Source organism: Lolium perenne, chromosome 3, assembly GCF_019359855.2.
Source record: "Lolium perenne isolate Kyuss_39 chromosome 3, Kyuss_2.0, whole genome shotgun sequence".
In the NCBI taxonomy this organism is placed as follows: domain Eukaryota; kingdom Viridiplantae; phylum Streptophyta; class Magnoliopsida; order Poales; family Poaceae; genus Lolium; species Lolium perenne.
The window spans coordinates 317830623-317851160 of NC_067246.2; the positions used below are offsets into that span (position 1 = coordinate 317830623).

At 48.4% G+C, this 20538-nt stretch overlaps 1 protein-coding gene across 1 annotated transcript; it reads left to right on the forward strand.

Moving 5' to 3' along the window:
* Window positions 1-10730: 10730 nt before the first annotated feature.
* On the forward strand, window positions 10731-14220 carry LOC127345593 (uncharacterized). Its single transcript, XM_051372087.2, has 2 exons — window positions 10731-13617; window positions 13713-14220. Exons 1-2 carry the CDS (start codon window positions 10731-10733, stop codon window positions 14069-14071), a joined length of 3246 nt encoding a protein of 1081 aa, XP_051228047.1. The 3' UTR covers window positions 14072-14220.
* Window positions 14221-20538: the final 6318 nt, after the last annotated feature.

Genomic DNA, 20538 nt, shown 5'->3' on the forward strand with positions numbered 1-20538 from the left:
AAGCACCACAAGACAATTCAAAAAACATGAGCGCCTCATTTGCATAACCGTGTAGAATTGTTGTTGGTTTGGGAGCATTAAGAAGATGACACGCTGATGTTGCATGATGAATGGACTCACAGATATCACAGAAAGGCGTTGGGCAGTCGTCAATGTAATGTCCAGGTTGCTTACATCGAAAACAACTCGCCTTATCATCCTTCTTCTTCTTGGGAGGACCCTGGACCTCATTATCCTTCCCCTTTGCCCCAGCTTCCAGATTTTCCTGAACCTCCTAACCCGATACAATTGGTTGTTCGATGGTAGGATTTGGTGCCGCAACCGACGTACCCACCTGCTGTTCCACAACCATACCCGAGTCAGCAACTTGAGACACCCTCATAACCGGCGGCTCACTAACTTTTGTAGCAGCCGTCACCGCCGCCACAACTGCATGCACTGTCTGTTGCAACAAATCAGCGTCAATAGTATTACGTGCATTTGCATCAGTGCCTGTATCACGAGGATGGTAAGAAAAACCACCACCTCGCCCCATATTCCAACGTTGCTGATTGGCCCCATGCACAAATCTGTTATTGTTACTGTAGTTGTTACCTCGCTGAAAGTTTGCATTTGGCCCATCCCAAGCATACACACCATGACCCCTGCTGGCCGAACCACTAGACTCTCCCTGGAAGTATCCATTACCTCCGCCAAAACCACCATTACCGATGTTACCTGTATGTCCACACCCTGGCCCGTAGCCATAGCCACCACGGCCGCCAGCTTGATTGAAGCGTCCCCGTGGCATGAAGGATCCCCGAGAGCTTCCATAGCCGCCTCGTCCCTGACCCATGCCGCCACGATCCTGGCCAATGCGGCCGCGACCAACATGGAATCCGCCGCGGCCCGGGTTAAACCCTCCCGTCTACCATCACCATTCCCTCCACGGCCACCATCGCCATTCATCATGCCGTCAGAGCGCTGCCCCGAACGACAGGAGCGCCAGTCGCACAGCGTTTCCAGGCTAACCCCAAAAGATGCCGAAACGCATGTCCCGCGACTGCGTCACCAGTCTTAGCGATACGAGGACCGTGGTCACTGTTCGATCGAGGGACACCTCTGCAATGTTCCTCATGTTTTGGGCCAGACGCCGTCGATACCCTATGGACTCCAGCCCGCAACCTGACCGAGCCCATATTGGGAAAAATTGAATTCACCTTCTTCCTCGAATCTTGGATCATCGCATCGGACGCCGGCGACCAACGCCTCCGGCGAACGACAGTCCAACCCTCATCATTATCATCGAAAAAAACTGTTGGTTCTAGAACAGGAGCTTCCTTGATCTTAGAACCGCGCTTGATGCCCAACGGCATCGGAGGTGAGGGGGATGAAGTCATACCTTCCGTCACGGATAGGGATGTCTTCTCGTTAGGTCCGCCGATCCCTCCCGGAGATCTGCATAACTCGCCAGGGACGGAGATCTGCAGAAAAACGACGCCGAAAAAGCACTGCCCTCACCTTCGTCTTCTTCCCCATTCTCATCGTCATCCGAGTCTTGTAGCATCCAGAAGCGGCTCCCCTTGAGCCACTTCGGTGAGAGTGCGCCTTCGCCAAACGTCGGAACCCTCACCGGCGTCGAGATGGCGAGATCGCCGCCCGAGTCGCCAGCTAGGTCGCCAACGGTCATATTCCCCGCTGACCTTGCAAAATTTGAACTCAAGAGGGGAATAAGGACTTCGTTGGAGAGCTATCAGTTACACTAGTTGATGATAGGAAGCTTCAAAAAAAAATCTAACATATTAGTCACACTCCTAGATGTAACTAACTGTAGGATTTTGGCCCTCCCGAAAGCAAAGCATAACATTGTTTAGGACTAACTAAAGGAATCAAGGATATTTGCCTTCCTCAATTCCATACATTTCCCGAATTACTGCAACTGGACTTATAGGGGAAATTATGCATTTTTGGACCTTCGTGCTCCATGGGTAGAACTTCCTGCAATATAATAAGTTGGCATACCCATGCTGCAAATCTTGGGGCTGCCACTGTCAGCGGCAACAACAATATGAAGCGGGAGAAACTGATTGCGCTGCCGCCGCCACCGACATGTTGTAATGCCGCAGGCAGTTTTCACTAGCACTAGCTAGTGATGCACAAGATTGAAATAATTCTGACTTTCAATTTAAGTTTTTGTCCATTTCTAGAGAAAGAAAAACATATGTCAGAATAATAAAAAATCATCGCTAGGTGGAAAATCATTGTTGATTTTTTGTACTCTGTTAAAGAGTAAGCAGACAGCTGTTAAAAGATATTGAAGTCCTCTGCTGTTATTCTAGGAATTAGACAATCTGTTTCTTTTTTTTTGAGTGTTCACCGGGAGATGCACAAAGGCCTCCACCTGCATATTTTCATTTCTGTCGAAGGACAGGGGTGAAATCCCCAGGGTTTACATCAGCATGGTACAAAGGATGGAGGGAGACAGCGCCCAACGCGAGGGGGTGAGCTCAAGGGAAGCAGGAGGATACTAGACCCGAAGGTAAGTGAGCCACAAGTCAACATCCAGACGCTGGTCCATGGGCAAACGATCCCGCCAGAGGACGGCATCGTCTCTGCAGTTCTTGCGCACCAAGGAGAGTGAGGGGGCGAGCCCATTGAAAACAACCCCGTTGCGATGTTTCCAAAGGTGCCAGAGGCACAGGAGACGCAGTGTCGTCGCAGAGCGTGCCGGCGCCGAGCCAGGGAGGGGGAAGGTCGACGACTCCGCGACCGTGTAGGCAGCGTCTGCATTGGCACCCAACAAGGTCCAAAAACGTCGAGCTCGAACTCGCACCCAAACATGATGTGGGCAGGAGTTTCCAGAGTGTTGTCGCATATTGGACAGCGGCAGCTGTACACGTCGAGGATGCCTTTGCGCAGCAAGTTGGAGCGGCACTGAATCCGTCCATGAACCAGCAGCCAGGCAAAGAACCTGACACGCGGCGGGGCGGAGTTGCACCAGACGAAGGGGTGCTGTCCGTCGCGCACGCCGCCGTCGATGCAGAGCTTGTAGAGCGAGGACGTGCTCAGGCGCTCAGCACGTGCACATAGTGGGAGGGAGCGCGCGTCGGCACTGTCAGTGAGCACCAAGCGCGACAGGAGGGGAATGAGTGTCGCCCTCTGACTGGCGGCTATCACCGAGAGACGCGCCACCAGCGTCGAGTCGAGGCCAGCCTCCAGGATGTGGCGCACCGAAGCCGAGGGAGTCGAGCAGTGGTAGAACAACTCCGGCATGGCGGACACCAGGGTGCCCAGAGGCAGCCAGTGATCGTGCCAAAAGGACGTCCTCTTACCATCCCTGGCCCGCACGTGATAGACGACACGGTAGAGAGGTAGCAGATGCAGCAAGGACGCCTAGTCGGTGCCCGAGAGCGCCATGGAGCGAGAAGCATCATCAAGTGGCAGGCTGTCGAGGCTGCCCCAAACCCATCGTGGCCAAGACTCGTTCGGGGCGCAGTGGAGGCGATGGAGCAGCTTAGTCAGGAGACAGGAGTTCTGCACTGTCAAGGAAAGGACGCCAAGACCACCCTCCTCTTTGGAACGGCACACCCACTCCCAGGCCACAAGGCATTTGGCGTCGTAGACACGGTCGGTGGCAGCCCAGAGGAAGGCACGATGTAGCTTGTCGAGGGCCGTGATAACTCCGAGTGGCAGCTCCAACGCGCCCATGGCGAAGTTGGGGAGTGCATCAAGCACGGCATTGAGCAGGACGATGCGGCCTTCCGGAGAGAGGAGGAGCACCCGCCAGCCCGAGAGATATTTATCCACCTTGGCGATGAGCAGCGTGAAGGCCGCGAGTCGCGGCTTCTCGGCAGAGAGAGGCAGGCCGAGGTACGTCTGGGGAAAGCCTTCCACGCGGCATTGGAGGACTCCCTGGATGTCATGCAGCAACAGCGGATCGACGTGCATAGGCACGAGAGTGCTCTTCTGGAAGTTGATGAGGAGCCCCGTTGCAGCTCCAAATTGCTCGAGCAGCAGCCGAAGACGATGAGCCGTGGCGGCGTCCGCGCGGAGAATGATGAGTGTGTCATCCGCGTACTGGAGAATGGGGCAAGGGGCGCCATCGATGATGGGGTGCTGGACCATGTCGTCATGCTGCACAAGCCTCTGCAGAACATCGGCGACCAGGAGGAAAAGGTACGGTGATAGCGGATCTCCTTGCCGGAGGCCGCGCACAATCTTGATCAATTTGCCGGGGATGCTATTGAGGAGGATGGCGGAGACGGAGGAGGTGAAGATGTCGTCCATCCAATCACACTAAAGCACTGGGAACCCACGGGCCAGCATCACCTTGCGCAGGCTTGTCCAGTTGACGGAGTCAAAAGCTTTGGCGAAGTCGAGCTTGAGGACGACGCAGGGAGTGCGACGGCGGAAGTAGGTTTCCACAAGCTCCGTCGCATAAACGAAGTTTTCGGAGATGCTCCGGCCGGTGAGGAAGCCGGCTTGATCGACGTCGATGAGCTTGCCGATTTGCCGCTGCAGCAGCACAGTGAGGGCCTTGCACAGAGTCTTGACGTTGTAGTTTTGCAGGGAGACCGGTCGGAACGAGCTCGGCGACAAGCTCCCCGTCGTCTTCGGCAGCAGCACCACATAGGAGCGGTTGATCCGCTCCAAGTCCACAACGCGGGAGTGGAAACATTCAAACAGACGGAGCAGGCTGGCGCCGATCGTGGGCCACGCCCCACGATAGAAGGACGGCCCAAGCCCATCGGGGCCAGGTGCGTTGGAGCAGTCAAGGGAGTGGAGAGCAGTGCTTGTGACGGTAAAGCACACGTCCGTTGGGAACACCAAGAGGAAGGTATGATGAGTACAACAGCGAGTTTTCCCTCAGTAAGAAAAACCAAGGTTATCGAACCAGTAGGAGATGAAGATCACGTGAAGGTTGTTGGTGAAGGAGTGTAGTGCGGTGCAACACTAGGGATTCCGGTGCCAACGTGGAACCTGCACAACACAATCAAACTACTTTGCCCCAACTTAACAGTGAGGTTGTCAATCTCACCGGCTTGCTGAAAACAAAGGATTAAACGTATGGTGTGGAAAATGATGTTTGCTTGCAGAAAACAAAAGAGAACAATGATTGCAGTAGGTTGTATTTCAGATGTAAAAGAATGGACCGGGGTCCACAGTTCACTAGTGGTGTCTCTCCAATAAGATAAATAACATGTTGGGTAAACAAATTACAGTTGGGAAATTGACAAATAGAGAGGGCATAACAATGCACATACATATCATGATGACTACTATGAGATTTACTTAGGGCATTACGACAAAGAACATAGACCGCCATCCAGCATGCATCTATGCCTAAAAAGTCCACCTTCGAGTTAGCATCCGCACCCCTTCCAGTATTAAGTTGCAAACAACAGACAATTGCATTAAGTATTGTGTGTAATGTAAACAATACAAATATCCTTAGACAAAGCATTGATGTTTTATCCCTAGTGGCAACAGCACATCCACAACCTTAGAACTTTCTGTCACTGTCCCAGATTCAATGGAGGCATGAACTCACTATCTAGCATAAATACCCCCTCTTGGAGTTACAAGTATCAACTTGGCCCGAGCCTCTACTAGCAACGGAGAGCATGCGAGATCATAAATAACACATATATGATAGATCAATAATCAACTTGACATAGTATTCCATATTCATCGGATCCCAACAAACACAACATGTAGCATTACAAATAGATGATCTTGATCATGATAGGCAGCTCACAACATCTAAACATGATGGCATAATAGGAGAAGACAACCATCTACCTACTGCTATGGATCCATAGTCCAAGGATGAACTACTCACGCATCAGTCCGGAGGCGGGCATGGTGATGTAGAGCCCTCCGGTGATGATTCCCCTCTCCGGCAGGGTGCCGGAGGAGATCTTCTGAACCCCCCGAGATGGGGTTGACAGCGGCGGCGTCTCTGGAACTGTTCTCGTAATTTTGCTCTCGGTACTAGGGTTTTCGGGGACGAAGGAATAAATAGGTGAAGGGGCAGCGTCGGGGGAGCCAGGGGGCTCCCTCCCCACATGTCGGCGCGGCAGTGGGGCCCCCCGCGCCGCCCTATGGTGTGGGCCCCCTGCTGGCCTTCCTCGACTCTTCTTCGGACTTCTGAAACACTCCGTGGAAAATAGGGTCGTGGGTTTTTGTTTCGTCCAATTCCGAGAATATTTGTAAACCAACTTTTCTGAAATCAAAAACAGCAGAAAATAGGAACTGGCACTGTGGCATCTTGTTAATAGGTTAGTCCCAGAAAATGCATAAAAATATTATAAAGTGTGAATAAAACATGTAGGTATTGTCATAAAACTAGCATGGAACATAAGAAATTATAGATACGTTGGAGATGTATCAAGCAGCTTCCACCTCCTGGGCTGAAAAGGGCTCAATTTGGGCGGCCCATCCACCATGCAGCAGCCGCTGAAGAGCTCCTCGACGTCAAACACCCAGGCCGCGTCGAAGGAGCGACCAAGCAGCTCACCGTAGTAGGAGTGGAGGGCGGCCGCCTTGGCGTCATGGGAGACAACGACCGCTCCCTCGATCGCCAGAGAACGGATGGAGTTGTGGTGCATCCGCTGCGAGGCACGGGCGTGGAAGAACCATGTGTTCTCGTCGCCCTCGACGACGGCGCGGAACTTCCCCCGTTGTTTCCAGTGCGCAGCATGCTCAAGGATGAGCCTTTCAAGAGTAGACCTGCACAACACATGCAAAGCAATCTCCTCGGCCGAGAGCGGTCGAGTTTCTTCAAAAAGATCAAGCAAATCGATGATGAAGGAACAATTATTCTGGAATTTGGGCTTGTAGAGCGGTGTTGCGGAAAGCCTTGAGGCGAGCAGCAATATCCCCAGCAGCGTCAGCGATGGTCGGAGGATTGTTCCAGGCAGGAAGAGTAGTGGGAAGGAAGAGAGTGTTTTGCAGCCACGAGTGTTCGAACCAAAAGCAAGCCGCCCAGGGGATTTTGGTGGAGGCAGTGACGAGGAGCGGTACATTGTCGTAAGTGGGCTGTGGGAGGGAGGAGAGGGAGGAGTTGGGAAGGGCCAGGTTCCACGCTTGATTGAACAGGGCTTGGTCGAGGCGAGCGAGGACGGGCGAGTCCCTTTTGTTCGACCAAGTATACAAATGATCGAGCAGCGGCAGCTCAAAGAGAGCAAGCGATCGGATGGAGTCGTTGAAAGCGATGGCGAGGGCGAGGTCGAAGTTGGAGTTGTTTTTGTCGGCGGGACAACGGACGAGGTTGAAAGCACCAAAGATCATCCACGGAAGAGGGAAGAGCGGGCCAAGACTCTCCAGCTCTTCAAGGAAGAGCGCCGAGAGGGAGTGTCCGCAGGCGCGTAGACATTCGTCACGACGAAGGTGAGCAAAGAAAGGGTGGACGACAGGGTAGTAGAGAGGGAGAAGCGGTCCTCGCGAGAAGAGATCAGGGAGAAAAACTGGGGGTCCAGGCGGTGAGGATGCCGCCGGAGCTCCCAACAGCGTCGACAATGGCGTATTCTGAAAGCCACGGAGGGAGGAAGGAGGCCAGCGTGAAATGATCGACGGATCGCAACTTAGTTTCTTGGATACAAACGATCGAGGGAGCAGAGGAGGAGATTGCGTCGCGGACAATGGGCCGTTTCTTGAGACAACCTAACCCTTGCGTGTTCCACGATTCAATTTTAACATCACGAAAGGCGCTAATCATCGAAAGTGAGCAGCACCAGAGAGCTTACAGAGATTACTATGGAGGAAAAAAAGGAAAAATATGTTCCTTAAGCGACCCCAAGCCCCCGCTCCTATTTGATGCCATGCCCTAAAACCCCTGCAGCCCCTTTCAAGCTCCTAAGCTTGGACGGTTGTTTCCGCTGCCTCTCCACCCTGCATCAAGTTAGGGAGTGCCGTGACCCTATCCGATGCCGTGCTTGTGGCCGCTCTGGTCACCGGCGCCGGGAGTGCACCATGATGTTCCCTCAGCCCACCCTCGTCCCCACCATCCTTACGCCGCGCGTCTCGGCAGCTGTGACTGAGCCACCTCGACGTGCCACGCCGTACCCCTCAGCCCTTTCCTCACCGATGTCCCCGTCCACATCCGCCAGACGTGTGCGCTCTCTTTCGCCTCCTCGTCGCATGGGGCCACTCTTCGAGATCGGGGAATCCAGCCACCCACCCATCCCTAAGGATGTGCGCATCATCTCTGTTGTGGAGCCGCCACTGCCACCTCGCGCGGAGTCCTTTGGGCCTCTGCCTGACGATGAGGAGGAGGTGGAGTCCGATGAGGATTCCGCCGGGCCTTCGGACGAGGTTTTAATGCCTCCCGGCGACATGGTCGCTGCGCGCTGCATGGCGGTGGCGTACGTCGACTCGCCACCGCCCCTCACCTCTGCTGGCGCCGCCATTGCCGAGGCCATCTTCTCCGAGCTCCCTGGCCTGCATGTCTCGCTGGTTCCGTCATCCCTCGGCGACATGTATGCCAAGTTTCTGTCGAGGAAGATAGGGAACTGGCCGTGCTTCACCAGCCCTTCCACCTCGAGGGAGCTACCATTCGCCTTGTGCGCGAGGAGGAAGCTGACCGCGCGCCCTGTGACATGCAGTGGGTCGTCCTCGTTCTGGTTAGAAGGGTGTGGAGCACTTGAGCCAGCTCAACATCTCTGCCGCCCTCGGTAGCTTTGGCACTGTCCTGGAGGTGGACGGAGCTTGCGTGTGCGGCACTGACTACGCCACGGTGTATGCTGTTGTGCTCCTGAAGAATGCGCAACACATGCCGCGCGAGGTCCTCCTCACCAGGATGCCGTGGGGATTGCGGCTCATCACCATCCGCAAGATCTGTGTTTGGCGCGCCGTGGACTCCTACAATTCTGAGGGGGAGTACGTGCCCTTTTTCAGTCCTCCGCCGCCACCGTACATCCGCACCCGCACGGGGCGCCTTCCCCTGGCTCCCCCGCGCCTTCCTCCCGCGCCCGACGCAGCCAACCTCGAGGACGCCGACGGCCGCAGCGCGGCCGGCCTTGCGCATGATGCTTTGCTTGCGCTCCTCGACAGCGTGGCGTCATCCCTGGTGCACGTGGGATCCTCGCCTTCTTCCTCCTCTCTCTCGTCGCTCACCATCTATTGGTGCAGTGGCGTGGGATCTGCTGGCAGCCCCGAATCACTCGGATCCGGCCCGCCTCTGTCGCATGCTTACCTTGGCAAACAGTCTATTGCAAAAAAAAAAAGGTGTTTACTAAGCATTGTAGCATGTCCGCTCTAGCATTTTATCATGAGGTTCATATGATACGCATGAGGTGTGCTCCGGTGTCCCCCCCTCTTCAAATTTTGAACCCACTGAACGGCTAAGATCTTCTGATACCCTTTCGTGACTAACTTAAAAAAAATCTATATAACCCCAGATGTTTTATGTTTTCGACACAGCACTCCTCAAATTAAAAGTGACATAACTTCATCTAAAAAAAAAGTGGCATCACTTCACCAGCAGTGCTAGGCAAGACTAGTTGCACGACGATGCTGGTGCCAGCCCGCTATGGTATGATGTCCTTATCATGGGAACGGCAAGCACCAGACCAGTAGTAGCGAGCGGCAGGCCTGGGTGGGGACCGTGTCAAAGGCGTGCACTCGTCGCCGAACGCCATGGACCTGTGCGTGCAAGTTTCCGGCACCGCCACGGCCTATTAGCTCAGATCGGGTAGTACCTTCGCCAGGACTTTCAGTGGAGTCGCGTGGGAAAAAAACTAGGCAAACCTTCGGCAATACGCCGCACGTAAAATCTACCAAACTAGCAGACAACTTGATGATCAAAACCAGATGACAGATGCTAGCTAGCAAGTTCATGGATTAGTTACTAGGAACAAACGCACGCACGAGCCCTACGGCGCCAGCAGCGTGGAACCTGCTGATGAAGGCCAAGCTGGCGTAGATGTCCAGATTGCCCGTTGTGATGCTCGTCGCCGTGCTCACGACCTCTCGTGGCGCTACAGAGCAACAAGTAGGAGTACGCCAGGCTCGAGCAGTGCTACTGCAGTCTCCACGTGCAGCTACATTGGCTGACGACGGGCGCCATTAGGTTGCGGCTGCTGCGTACTGAGATGGGAGATCCCATCGGCAAGGCGCTGGGCGAGGCGGCCGGGCTCATCGACTCCTACAAGAAACAAGCAGAGCATGCTCCGGCGGCACGTCCAGAGCGGCGGGAGCATGGCGATTTGCAGGACGCCATGAAATCCTACCGTAGCCTCCTGCTGTTCGTGCCGACGACGGCGTGTCGGAGCCGTGGCTACCTCTTTAACCTCCCCGTCCCAGTGTGGCCGTTTTAAGTTGAGGGGTGTTGTGTCAAAACTTGAAACATCTGGACTTCTTTTGCTAACTTACCCATTCAACGAGGGGGGGACACCGGAGCACAGAGCGATACGCATACGCCAGATAATCGAACTTTTTGGTGGTGCACAAATTTTCCATGCCCAGGTCACCAATCTGTTGATAAACTAGGGACTAACTGAGTGTTAGGCAGAATGGCACACATATTGTTGATGATCAACTCTTCAAAAGGACCACTACGCATTTAATTACTATATAAACAAGAAATGGAGTACCGCACTTGGTTATTAGTGCTCAACTGAACTCCACTAGTCTACTAGGCTACTGCCACTGCTGACCAAACAAAGAAGAGAGTGTTTCAGAACGGCAGGCAACAAAAGACACTGCATATATATCTGAGTTCCGCGGTCTCTGGCCACTCGTCTCCCAAAATGCAATCTCACTCAGCACCCTCGTCCTACCTCTGCCTACTTCTCTTGCCATGCCTTCTTCTCTCGCAACAGGCCACATGTGCAGCGCCGGCGCGCCATGCAGGCATATCACTGAGGTCCCAGAAGATGGCCCTCCTCCACTGGAAGTCCACACTTTGGAGCCCGTCACCGCCACAGATGAGCTCGTGGCAGGAAAACACCAGCCCATGCAACTGGAGAGGCCTCACATGTACTTCTGTTCACCATGGCCGCCCCATGCCCTGGGTTGTGACTGGCATCTCCATGCCAGGTGCAGGCATCCATGGCAAGCTCGGTGAGCTCAACTTCTCGGCTCTCCCATTCCTCACATATATTGATCTCGGCGGCAACAGCCTCCATGGTCCAATACCAGCTAATATCAGCTCCCTGTCATCACTATCGTATCTTGACCTTCAACACAATCACCTCACAGGAGAAATACCATGCGAGATTGGTCACCTACCGAGTCTCACGACACTTCAAGTCTCGCAGAACATACTCACAGGCTACATCCCTCCATCCTTGGGTAACCTAACAATGTTAACTATGCTTATCATTCACCAAACCATGATCTCAGGTCCCATTCCGGAGGAGATAGGAAGGCTTGTCAACCTTCAGGGTTTACAGCTAAGCAACAGCAGCTTAACCGGTGGCATACCAAAAAGTCTCGCAAATCTGACCCAGCTAAATACACTCTACCTGTTTGGTAATCAACTGTCAGGCCCTATTATTCCAGAACTAGGCACGCTAGTCCAACTGCAGATTCTCGGTCTTGGCACAAATGATTTGTCAGGTCCAGTTCCACTCTCCGTAACCAATCTCACTAAGATGAACTCACTTTATCTCCAGAATAATCAGATCACAGGTTCGATACCTCAAGAACTAGGTAACCTATTAAATCTACAGTGGTTGGGGATGTATTCCAACCAAATCTCTGGCCCTATTCCTGCAACTTTAGGAAACCTCACAAACCTACTAGGGCTAGTCGTCCAAGAAAATCAGCTAACGGGTTCCATCCCGCATGAACTTGGCAATCTGGTGAACCTACAAGTATTTGTTTCTTATACAAATCAACTTTCTGGGTCAATACCCAAGTCTTTGGGAAACCTGCAAAACCTGCAAGTGCTGCTCCTATACAATAACCAGTTAACAGGATCAGTTCCTCATGAATTCGGGAATCTCACAGGCATATTTGACCTTGGGTTGAGCAATAACTCACTTTCGGGACCTTTGCCCTCCAACATATGTGAGGGTGGTAATCTTCATACACTAGTTGCCGATTCAAATATGTTGAGTGGCCCAATACCATGGAGCTTGACGACATGTAAAAGCCTGGTTTGGCTCAACCTTGCCATGAATCAGATAACTGGAGATATTTCTCAACAATTTGGAGTGTATCCAAACCTCAACAGAATAAATTTGATATCCAATAAGCTCTTTGGACATATCTCTCCAAATTGGGCTGCATGTGCCCAACTAGAGGTAATAAACCTAGCAGAAAATATGATTACGGGTTCCATACCCACAGCTCTGTCCAAATTGTCCAATCTGGCATTACTAAAACTCCATTCTAATAATCTCAGTGGCGAGGTTCCGCAAGAGTTAGGCTCTCTGAGAAAACTATATAAACTTGATTTGTCATCGAATCAGTTATCGGGATACCTACCTTCACAGCTGGGAATGCTGAGCAATTTAGTATACCTGGACATATCTGGAAATAGTCTGAGTGGATTAATACCTGAGGAACTAGAGGGTTGCACACGTCTAGAGTCCTTAAATGTCAGCAGTAATAAATTCAGTGGTAATTTGCCAGGTGCTATTGGAAATTTAGCAAGCCTGCAGATATTGTTAGATGTGAGTAACAACAACCTCAGTGGCACGTTACCACGACAACTTGGAAAATTGGACATGCTAGAGTTTTTGAACTTATCCCGCAATCAGTTCAGTGGAAGCATTCCATCCTCCTTTGCAAGCATGGCGAGCCTTTCAACACTCGATGTGTCGTACAACGACTTGGAAGGACCACTCCCGTCAATCCGTCTACTTGAAAATGCTTCAGCAAACTGGTTTCTTCACAATAAAGGTCTTTGTGGTAATTTCTCTAGCCTGCAACCTTGTTATTCAACTCCAATAGTAGCTAGTCATCATAAAAGAAAGCTACTTAGTTTGCTCTTGCCCATTGTTCTCATTGTGGGTCTTGGCATTCCTGCTGCAATTGCTGTCACAACAATTCTTATTCGTAAGAAGAGAAAACTACAAGAAAGCGGTACTGCTGAAGTACGGGACCTATTCTCTGTTTGGAATTTTGATGGGAGGTTAGCATTTGAGGATCTAATAAGGGCAACCGAAAATTTCGATGATAGATACATCATTGGAACAGGAGGATACGGCAAAGTATATAAAGCAGAACTCCAAGATAGGCAGGTAGTTGCCATCAAGAAGCTTCATCCGACTGAAGAAGAGTTGAATGATGAAAGAAGATTCCGTAGCGAAATGGAAATCCTATTACAGATCCGACAACGAAGCATTGTCAGATTCTATGGATTCTGCTCTCATCCAGCATATAAATTTCTCGTCTACGACTACATTCAGCAGGGAAGCCTCCGCAAGGCCTTGGAAAACGAGGAATTAGCAAAGGAATTGAATTGGCAGAAGAGACTTGTTCTTGCAACTGATGTGGCTCAGGCAATATCTTATCTGCACCATGAATGCAGTCCACCTATAATCCATCGAGATATCACAAGCAACAACATCTTACTTGATACTACCTTCAGGGCCTTTGTCTCAGATTTTGGCACGGCAAGGATTCTTAAGCCCGATTCATCAAACTGGAGTGCACTAGCAGGAACATATGGCTACATAGCTCCTGGTATGTACGCCAACCTTTATCCTCCCATCGGAAGCATTTTATCTCTATTCATGTCCCTAATATTAATGTTGTGGTTTTTATTTTTTATGTTGCAGAACTGTCGTACACATGTGTCGTGACAGAGAAATGCGACGTCTATAGCTTTGGCGTGGTTCTGCTGGAGGTGGTGATGGGGAAGCATCCAAAGAATCTCTTAGATGGTAGCTTGTACAGTGGTGAACAATCTATGCTGGTGAAAGATATTCTGGACCAACGGCCTACTGCACCGATGACAGCAGAAGAGAAAAACTTGGCTCTCGTCATCAAGCTGGCCTTCTCTTGCTTGGAATCTTCTCCTCTAAGAAGGCCAACCATGCAAGAGGCTTACCAAACACTTACACAGCGACCCTCTTCTGGTTCGGTTCACTTGCCTTTCAGTGTACTTACATTGCAGCAGCTCACGGATGCATGCTGACAATTAAACCTGCATCACATCACATGCACTTGCCCCACTCATCTATAAATAGGCATCGGTGTGTCATTTACATCATAAAACTCCGACAAACAATAGCCTACAGCTATCTCAAGTGAAGTGAGCGAGATTGGTCAAGATTAGAGGAGAGAGCTAGGCAATTGAGCAATGACGGAGAAGTGGCGGAGCTGCATGTATTCTGTGATGTCAATTGACATCACAAAAAATGGGTTACCATCAAGGTTTAAAATAGCACGACATTTCTTCGCTAGTACCGCCCTATAGTATATTTTGACAATCCATGCTAAATTCTACTAATTTTGCTTGCTATGATGCTATTTGCGAAATAGCATGTCATATCACGCTAAAACATCATAGCGTTAGCTCGCTATTTTTTACAACGCACTGATACAATACAAGGGTGGTTCGAGGTTTCCTCGTTAAAAAAATAAAAAGAAAATCCTTTGTCTGTTGAGGTGATAAACATAGCTGATGTTGGTTCCAAGGTATCAAACACCAGCTTCAAATGCTTAAGATGCCGATTCCTCTTCTTAATCTGAAGATAATATCCATAATATTGATAATTCTTAATAAATGATGTATATAATATCGTTATCTCGTGAAACATTGATGTTATAGGCTTCTAAAAAATTAGAGAAACTATTTTTGTATGTGATTATACATGTATGAATCTACCACTTCAAAACACTCACACACGAGTGTACATGTCTCCAATAGAAGCACACATACAAGCCTCCTGACCATGCACCAGCCTTCATAAATGTTTTGCAAGTTTGCAACTTTGTCAAAATGATGTAAATAAGTACTACTCAGTCAACAAATTCAAGGCAGCATATGAAGGTGTAATTGAGTCCTTTATAGACAAGAATCAATGGCCATAGGTGGATATAGGCTTTGTGTGGCGTGCACTGATTCCAATAGGAAAGAAGTGCGCTTGAAGAAAAGGAAACAAAGGATGAAGAGTTGGTGAGAAGGTGGATGAAGGAAGGTGTCCTTGAATGAACGTAAAACATGTGGAGAGCTTGGAGATAAAGAAGCCAAATGTCCTAGAAATAGAACAAAGAAAAGGTAAAAAATCGTAATTATTGTTGTGTATAGTTCTAACAACTTGGATCTTTTACATGTAAATTGTTTTGATTTCTATTCTTGTAGAAAAGGAAAGCAGAAAAAGAAAGCACCGCCATGATTTGATGTTTCTATGATGAACTTAGACTCATATACACGGACCAAGACCAAGAACCCTATGAGACCCAGTCTTTCTGAAAGCGGTGAATCACCTCCACTAGTGGAGACATGCCCTTTAGTCCCGGTCCGTAAGGGGCTTTAGTTTTGATTGGCCAACTGGGACTAGCCAGGCGGGACTAAGGGTGACTTCTTTTGGGCTTGTGCTTATGCATAAGCCGGCTTATGAGTTTCGGTGGGAAAAAACTATGGTGGGTAGAAGCTCCTAGAAGCTAGTTGCTCCTATTCTTTTGGGCTTCTAGAATAATGGCTTATTTGTTGTTTGAGTTGTGAAATGTCTATAAAGCCCCAATATTTGATATGTGCTCTAAATAAATGATGATATCGTACATGTGATGCATTTTAGTAGAGAATGAGCTAGAAATGAATCAAGAAAATTATGAAAAGTCAGCAACATTGGTTCACGACAATACAAATCAGCAAACATATCATGGCAATGTAGACTGTCCAAAATTCAAATGAAATAGAGTGAAGACAGTACAACTTCAAATTACATATATCAGAAGTGCTAGAGAACATTAATTCCTATTTTGTATTACAAATACAAGTGAGAAAATTTTATTAGCAGAACATTTATTTCCTATGTGAACATGCTAGCAGAACATTTCTTTCCTGTGAGAAAAACAGCCGAACTAGTTCACATCCATAGCACAAATTCAACAGATTGACTAGCAGAATACCAGCATGAAGTTGATGACGCATTACCGGTAGCTGAGACGATGACATTGACCGAATCGTGGAGCAGGTCGTTGGGGAGGACGAGGTCGTCAGAGGAGGTGGAGCAGGACGAGCTCGAGGTGGACGTCGGAGGGGAGGACCAGCTCGAGGTGTATGTCAGTGGGAAGGACGAGGTCGACGGTCGGCCGGCGGGGCCGGAGAGCAGAGCTCGTCGCCGGCGGATGCAGAGGTGGGCGCTGTCCTTGATGGGGATGCAGAGGCGGGCGGCAAGGCGAGAAAAGGAGGGGCGCGTGGGGGGAGGGGCGGCGCTGCTTCCTGCCGAAGTTGCGGTGACGACGGCGGGGTCACTGGCCGTGGAGCGGCGGCGGCGGGGTAACCCTAGCGGGGGGTCAAGAGCTCCATGCGGGACAGGTGCGAGGGTTATGTTAAATTTTTTTTTTCCAATTGCCCAAACGTTATTCTCTGGAATGGCAGTCCTGATGTAAAATGGACGCAACAAAAAGGGTAGAGGTGCATACCGATTCGGGCTCGGGGAGAAGCTCGGGAAACTCCATAGAAACTGCTCGGGGCCAGATTCTAGCTACACACAGAAAATGGGCTTCACAGTGGAAGGAAGCTGCGCAGAAGCTGGCCTAATCTTTTGGGCTTCTGCTGTTTGGGACCTAAAAACTGGGGTAGAAGCCCAAAAGAAGTCACCCTAAAGGTTTCCGGTTACTAGCCGGGATCAATGGCCCTCCACCTGGAGGCGATACATTATTTGGGCTAGAGAACATTTAATCCCGGTTCGTAAGCCAACCGGGACTAACTATTATTTTCCGAACTTGCTTTTCTTTTTTCCGTTTTCTTTTTTCTTTTTTCTAATTGTTTGACTCTTTACTCTCTTACTTGGACCATTTTTAATACTACTTACACTTAATCTTTAGTCAAATTCTAGACTTGGTCACATCCCGGGAGGTCACCCATCCTCACACTACTCCATCCTCAGCACGCTTAACTCTTTGGTTCTTTCCTGTGCTCCCGTAAATGTGATTGTAAATTGTTGTAAATACTAACATATCAATCCTATTAACTCTTATACCATTGTGTCATATTTTTGAATTTTTTGAAACCGAAAACAATTATTTAAGTAAACAATAATGAATAATATAATAATGAATTCCAACAAAAATAAAATAAGTAATAAAATGATTTTATTATTATTATCCAATAATATATGCATTATTCATATAATATGGCATAATTAATAACTTTAAATCTGTAAATCGCAACCGGACAAATAAGATATCCATTATTATATAAAAATGTGAAGAATTTGAATATGAAATAATTTTACTTTTATTCATATTTTATTTTATTATTATCAAATAATATATGCATTATTCATATAATATGGCATAATTAATAACTTTAAATCTGTAGATCGTAATTGAAAAAAATAATATATCCATTATTATTAGAAAATGTGACGAATTTAAATATGAAATAATTTTAATTTTATTCATATTTTTTTATTATCAAATAATATATGCATTATTCATATAATATGGCATAATTAATAATAACTTTAAATCTGTAAATTGCGATTGGACAAATAATATATCCATTATAATTAGAAAAATGTGACGAATTTGAATATGAAATAATTTTACTTTTAGTCATTATTATTATTATTATCAAATAATTTATGCATTATTCATATAAGAGTGTGGATTTGCTGCAAAGAAGGGTAGCTACCCCACAGTCCGTAGCCATCCATTATGGTGTCTAGATTCGTGCTAGTTTTGCTGAACAGAACAAACCGTTGACCATATCAGCGCCACTAATCCACATCCTGCATGCAATTCATGATGGTCTTGGAGGCTTTTGTTAGCTTTACTACACATAGTGGAGAACAAAAAAATAGCAAGGAATCTTTGCAATTGGATATATAGGGGAGAGAGAAGAATCTTGACAAAGCTCTGAAAAGATTGTCAGGTGAGAGAGAAATAGCACGATATTTTTCTATCCTCCACCATTCTCTCTTATATTAGCCATCAATATAAACTTTGCCTTCGATAGGTGAAATGCTTGGACGAATGCAAAGTATGACTTTATGAACCTCTTAGCTTTTTGAACTCCATGCAAATTCTAATGATGCCCCGATGGATTGATTCTGATTATGCTAATTTTTACCTTTTTAAAGGTAGGTGTTTGGTGCAAAAAAAAAGAAGATGAAAATGGTGCAGTCTTGCATCCGCACACTGCCTGCTATCATTGAGATAGAGCTAGCTAGCTCGATCGTTTTCTGGAAAAAAAAAAAAGAGCTAACTAGTGTGCTCCTAATTCTTTCTAAATGCTTTGCTTGTGTGTCGCAAGAGAAAGAAAAGGTGAAGAGAGCATGTACACACCACTAGAATCTGGGTCTACCTTTATTTTCCTTTTACGAGAATCTAGAGCAACTTTTTCCATCGTGCCACCATCTGCCAGACTGTCTACAACCGCACTAGAAAATAAACAAGTGTGTTATGATAATAACAGCATGGGCCATATCCTCTTAATCTAGTTTTGGTTTGACTAGCGGAAATCTCTGCATGGTGCATCAGACGGCATCGGTAGGGTGGGCAGCTACCCTCCTTTGTACTAGCACATAATTGTCGATTCATATAATATGGCATAATTAATAACTTTAAATCTGGAAATTGCAATTGAACAAATAATATATCCATTATTATTATAAAAATGTGACGAATTTGAATATGAAATAATTTTACTTTTATTCATATTTTATTATTATTATCAAATAATATATGCATTATTTATATAATATGGCATAAATAATAACTTGAGCAATCCAGAAATTTTAGTTTCGCCCCGGGCTCCCAAGGTTAAAACAAATCTAGCAGACTCGTCGTACATTCGCTGGCGGGGAATGATTAGACTAGAACCAAGTGCGTGCACACACACTCAGTGGCCAACTACAGTCAGTGGCCAACATATGTTCCACATGTGGAACGCCTCCAACCAGGTGAAGCACAACCTGAAAATTATGTGATTTTTCTTATGTCATGTTCATTTGATGTAGATTTGTTGCAGCCATTGTGCTAGTGCAATTACCAGATGTCACATAGTGAAAGTTTCCTAATTATGACTTTCAGTATTAGAAAAACATCTCATTATCTAAGTTCAATTTTTTTGAATAACAATAGAAAGATTCGATATATTGAGACGATTCATAGGTTCATACAAATATAGAATGCACACACACCACACACCACACCACCATCTACTCATCATCAATAATATTGAGACGGTCAACCAGGATATTGTAGCCAAGTAGCCTCCAATACCTCCTAGCCATCTCGAATCCCAGGCGAATGTCTAGAGCGGCATAGTGCACTTTCTCATAGCTTAATACCAAAAATCAGTTCATCTTCTTCTTCTTGCTCGTCGTACTTCTTCGTGTTCTTCTTCTTGTCCCTCTTCATGTTCTTCTAAAGTCTTGTCACAATAGTAGAATTTGCCAGATCATTGTAACACCCGACCACCCCCTCGGCCGGTCCTGTTACCCCTGGCAGCTCACTAGGATCTCTAGACTAGCCCCACAGACCAACACATATCTTTCCTGCGCACTTTATCCTCACTCGTGCGCACACGAGAACTACTTCCCGGTCGGTCACCCATCCTCAAATTACTCCGGGCCAAGCACGCTTAACCTCGGAGTTCTTTGCTGACGAGCTTCCGGAAAAGAAGTTGCAACTTGTTGGTATGAGTATCCTATCAATCCTATTAAGGCCTAGGCCAGGATGTCACACTCATCCCCCCTTAGAAGACCGACGCCCTCGTCGATCAGCCCTAGGCCAGGAACGTCCCCTCTTGGCACACGTCTATGCGTCCAATGCCGGCACATGTGACATGTCGTGTGCCACGACGGGCCACACCAGCCATGCGCAACATGCCCAAACCCTTGACCCGCACACGCCCATGTAACCGCGAAGGTCGGCTCTGATACCAAATGTAACACCCGACCACCCCCCGGCCGGGCCTGTTACCCCTGGCAGCTCACTAGGATCTCTAGACTAGCCCCACAGACCAACACATATCTTTCCTGCGCACTTTGTCCTCACTCGTGCGCACCCGAGAACTATTTCCCGGTCGGTCACCCATCCTCAATTACTCTAGGCCAAGCACGCTTAACCTCGGAGTTCTTTGCTGATGAGCTTCCGGAAAAGAAGTTGCAACTTGTTGGTATGAGTATCCTATCAATCCTATTAAGCCCTAGGCCAGGATGTCACAATCATACAAACACGGAATGAGATTTTTGGTGGGGTTCGGGATTATCTTTTGGAGGTCGAACAGAGACGCAATATCGATTCTGTAGGGTCGCAGCATGTCCACATCTTTGCCGATAGCCGTCCCGCAGAATCTGATGGTCTTGTCCTGCAAGAAATCCTTGAGAAGTTGTGGCACTTCATCAGCCCAATAAATTTGGAAGACCAAATTCTCGGTCGCCACCGAGAGTTGAAGGACGGAGGCGCTGATAGCTCTACCCT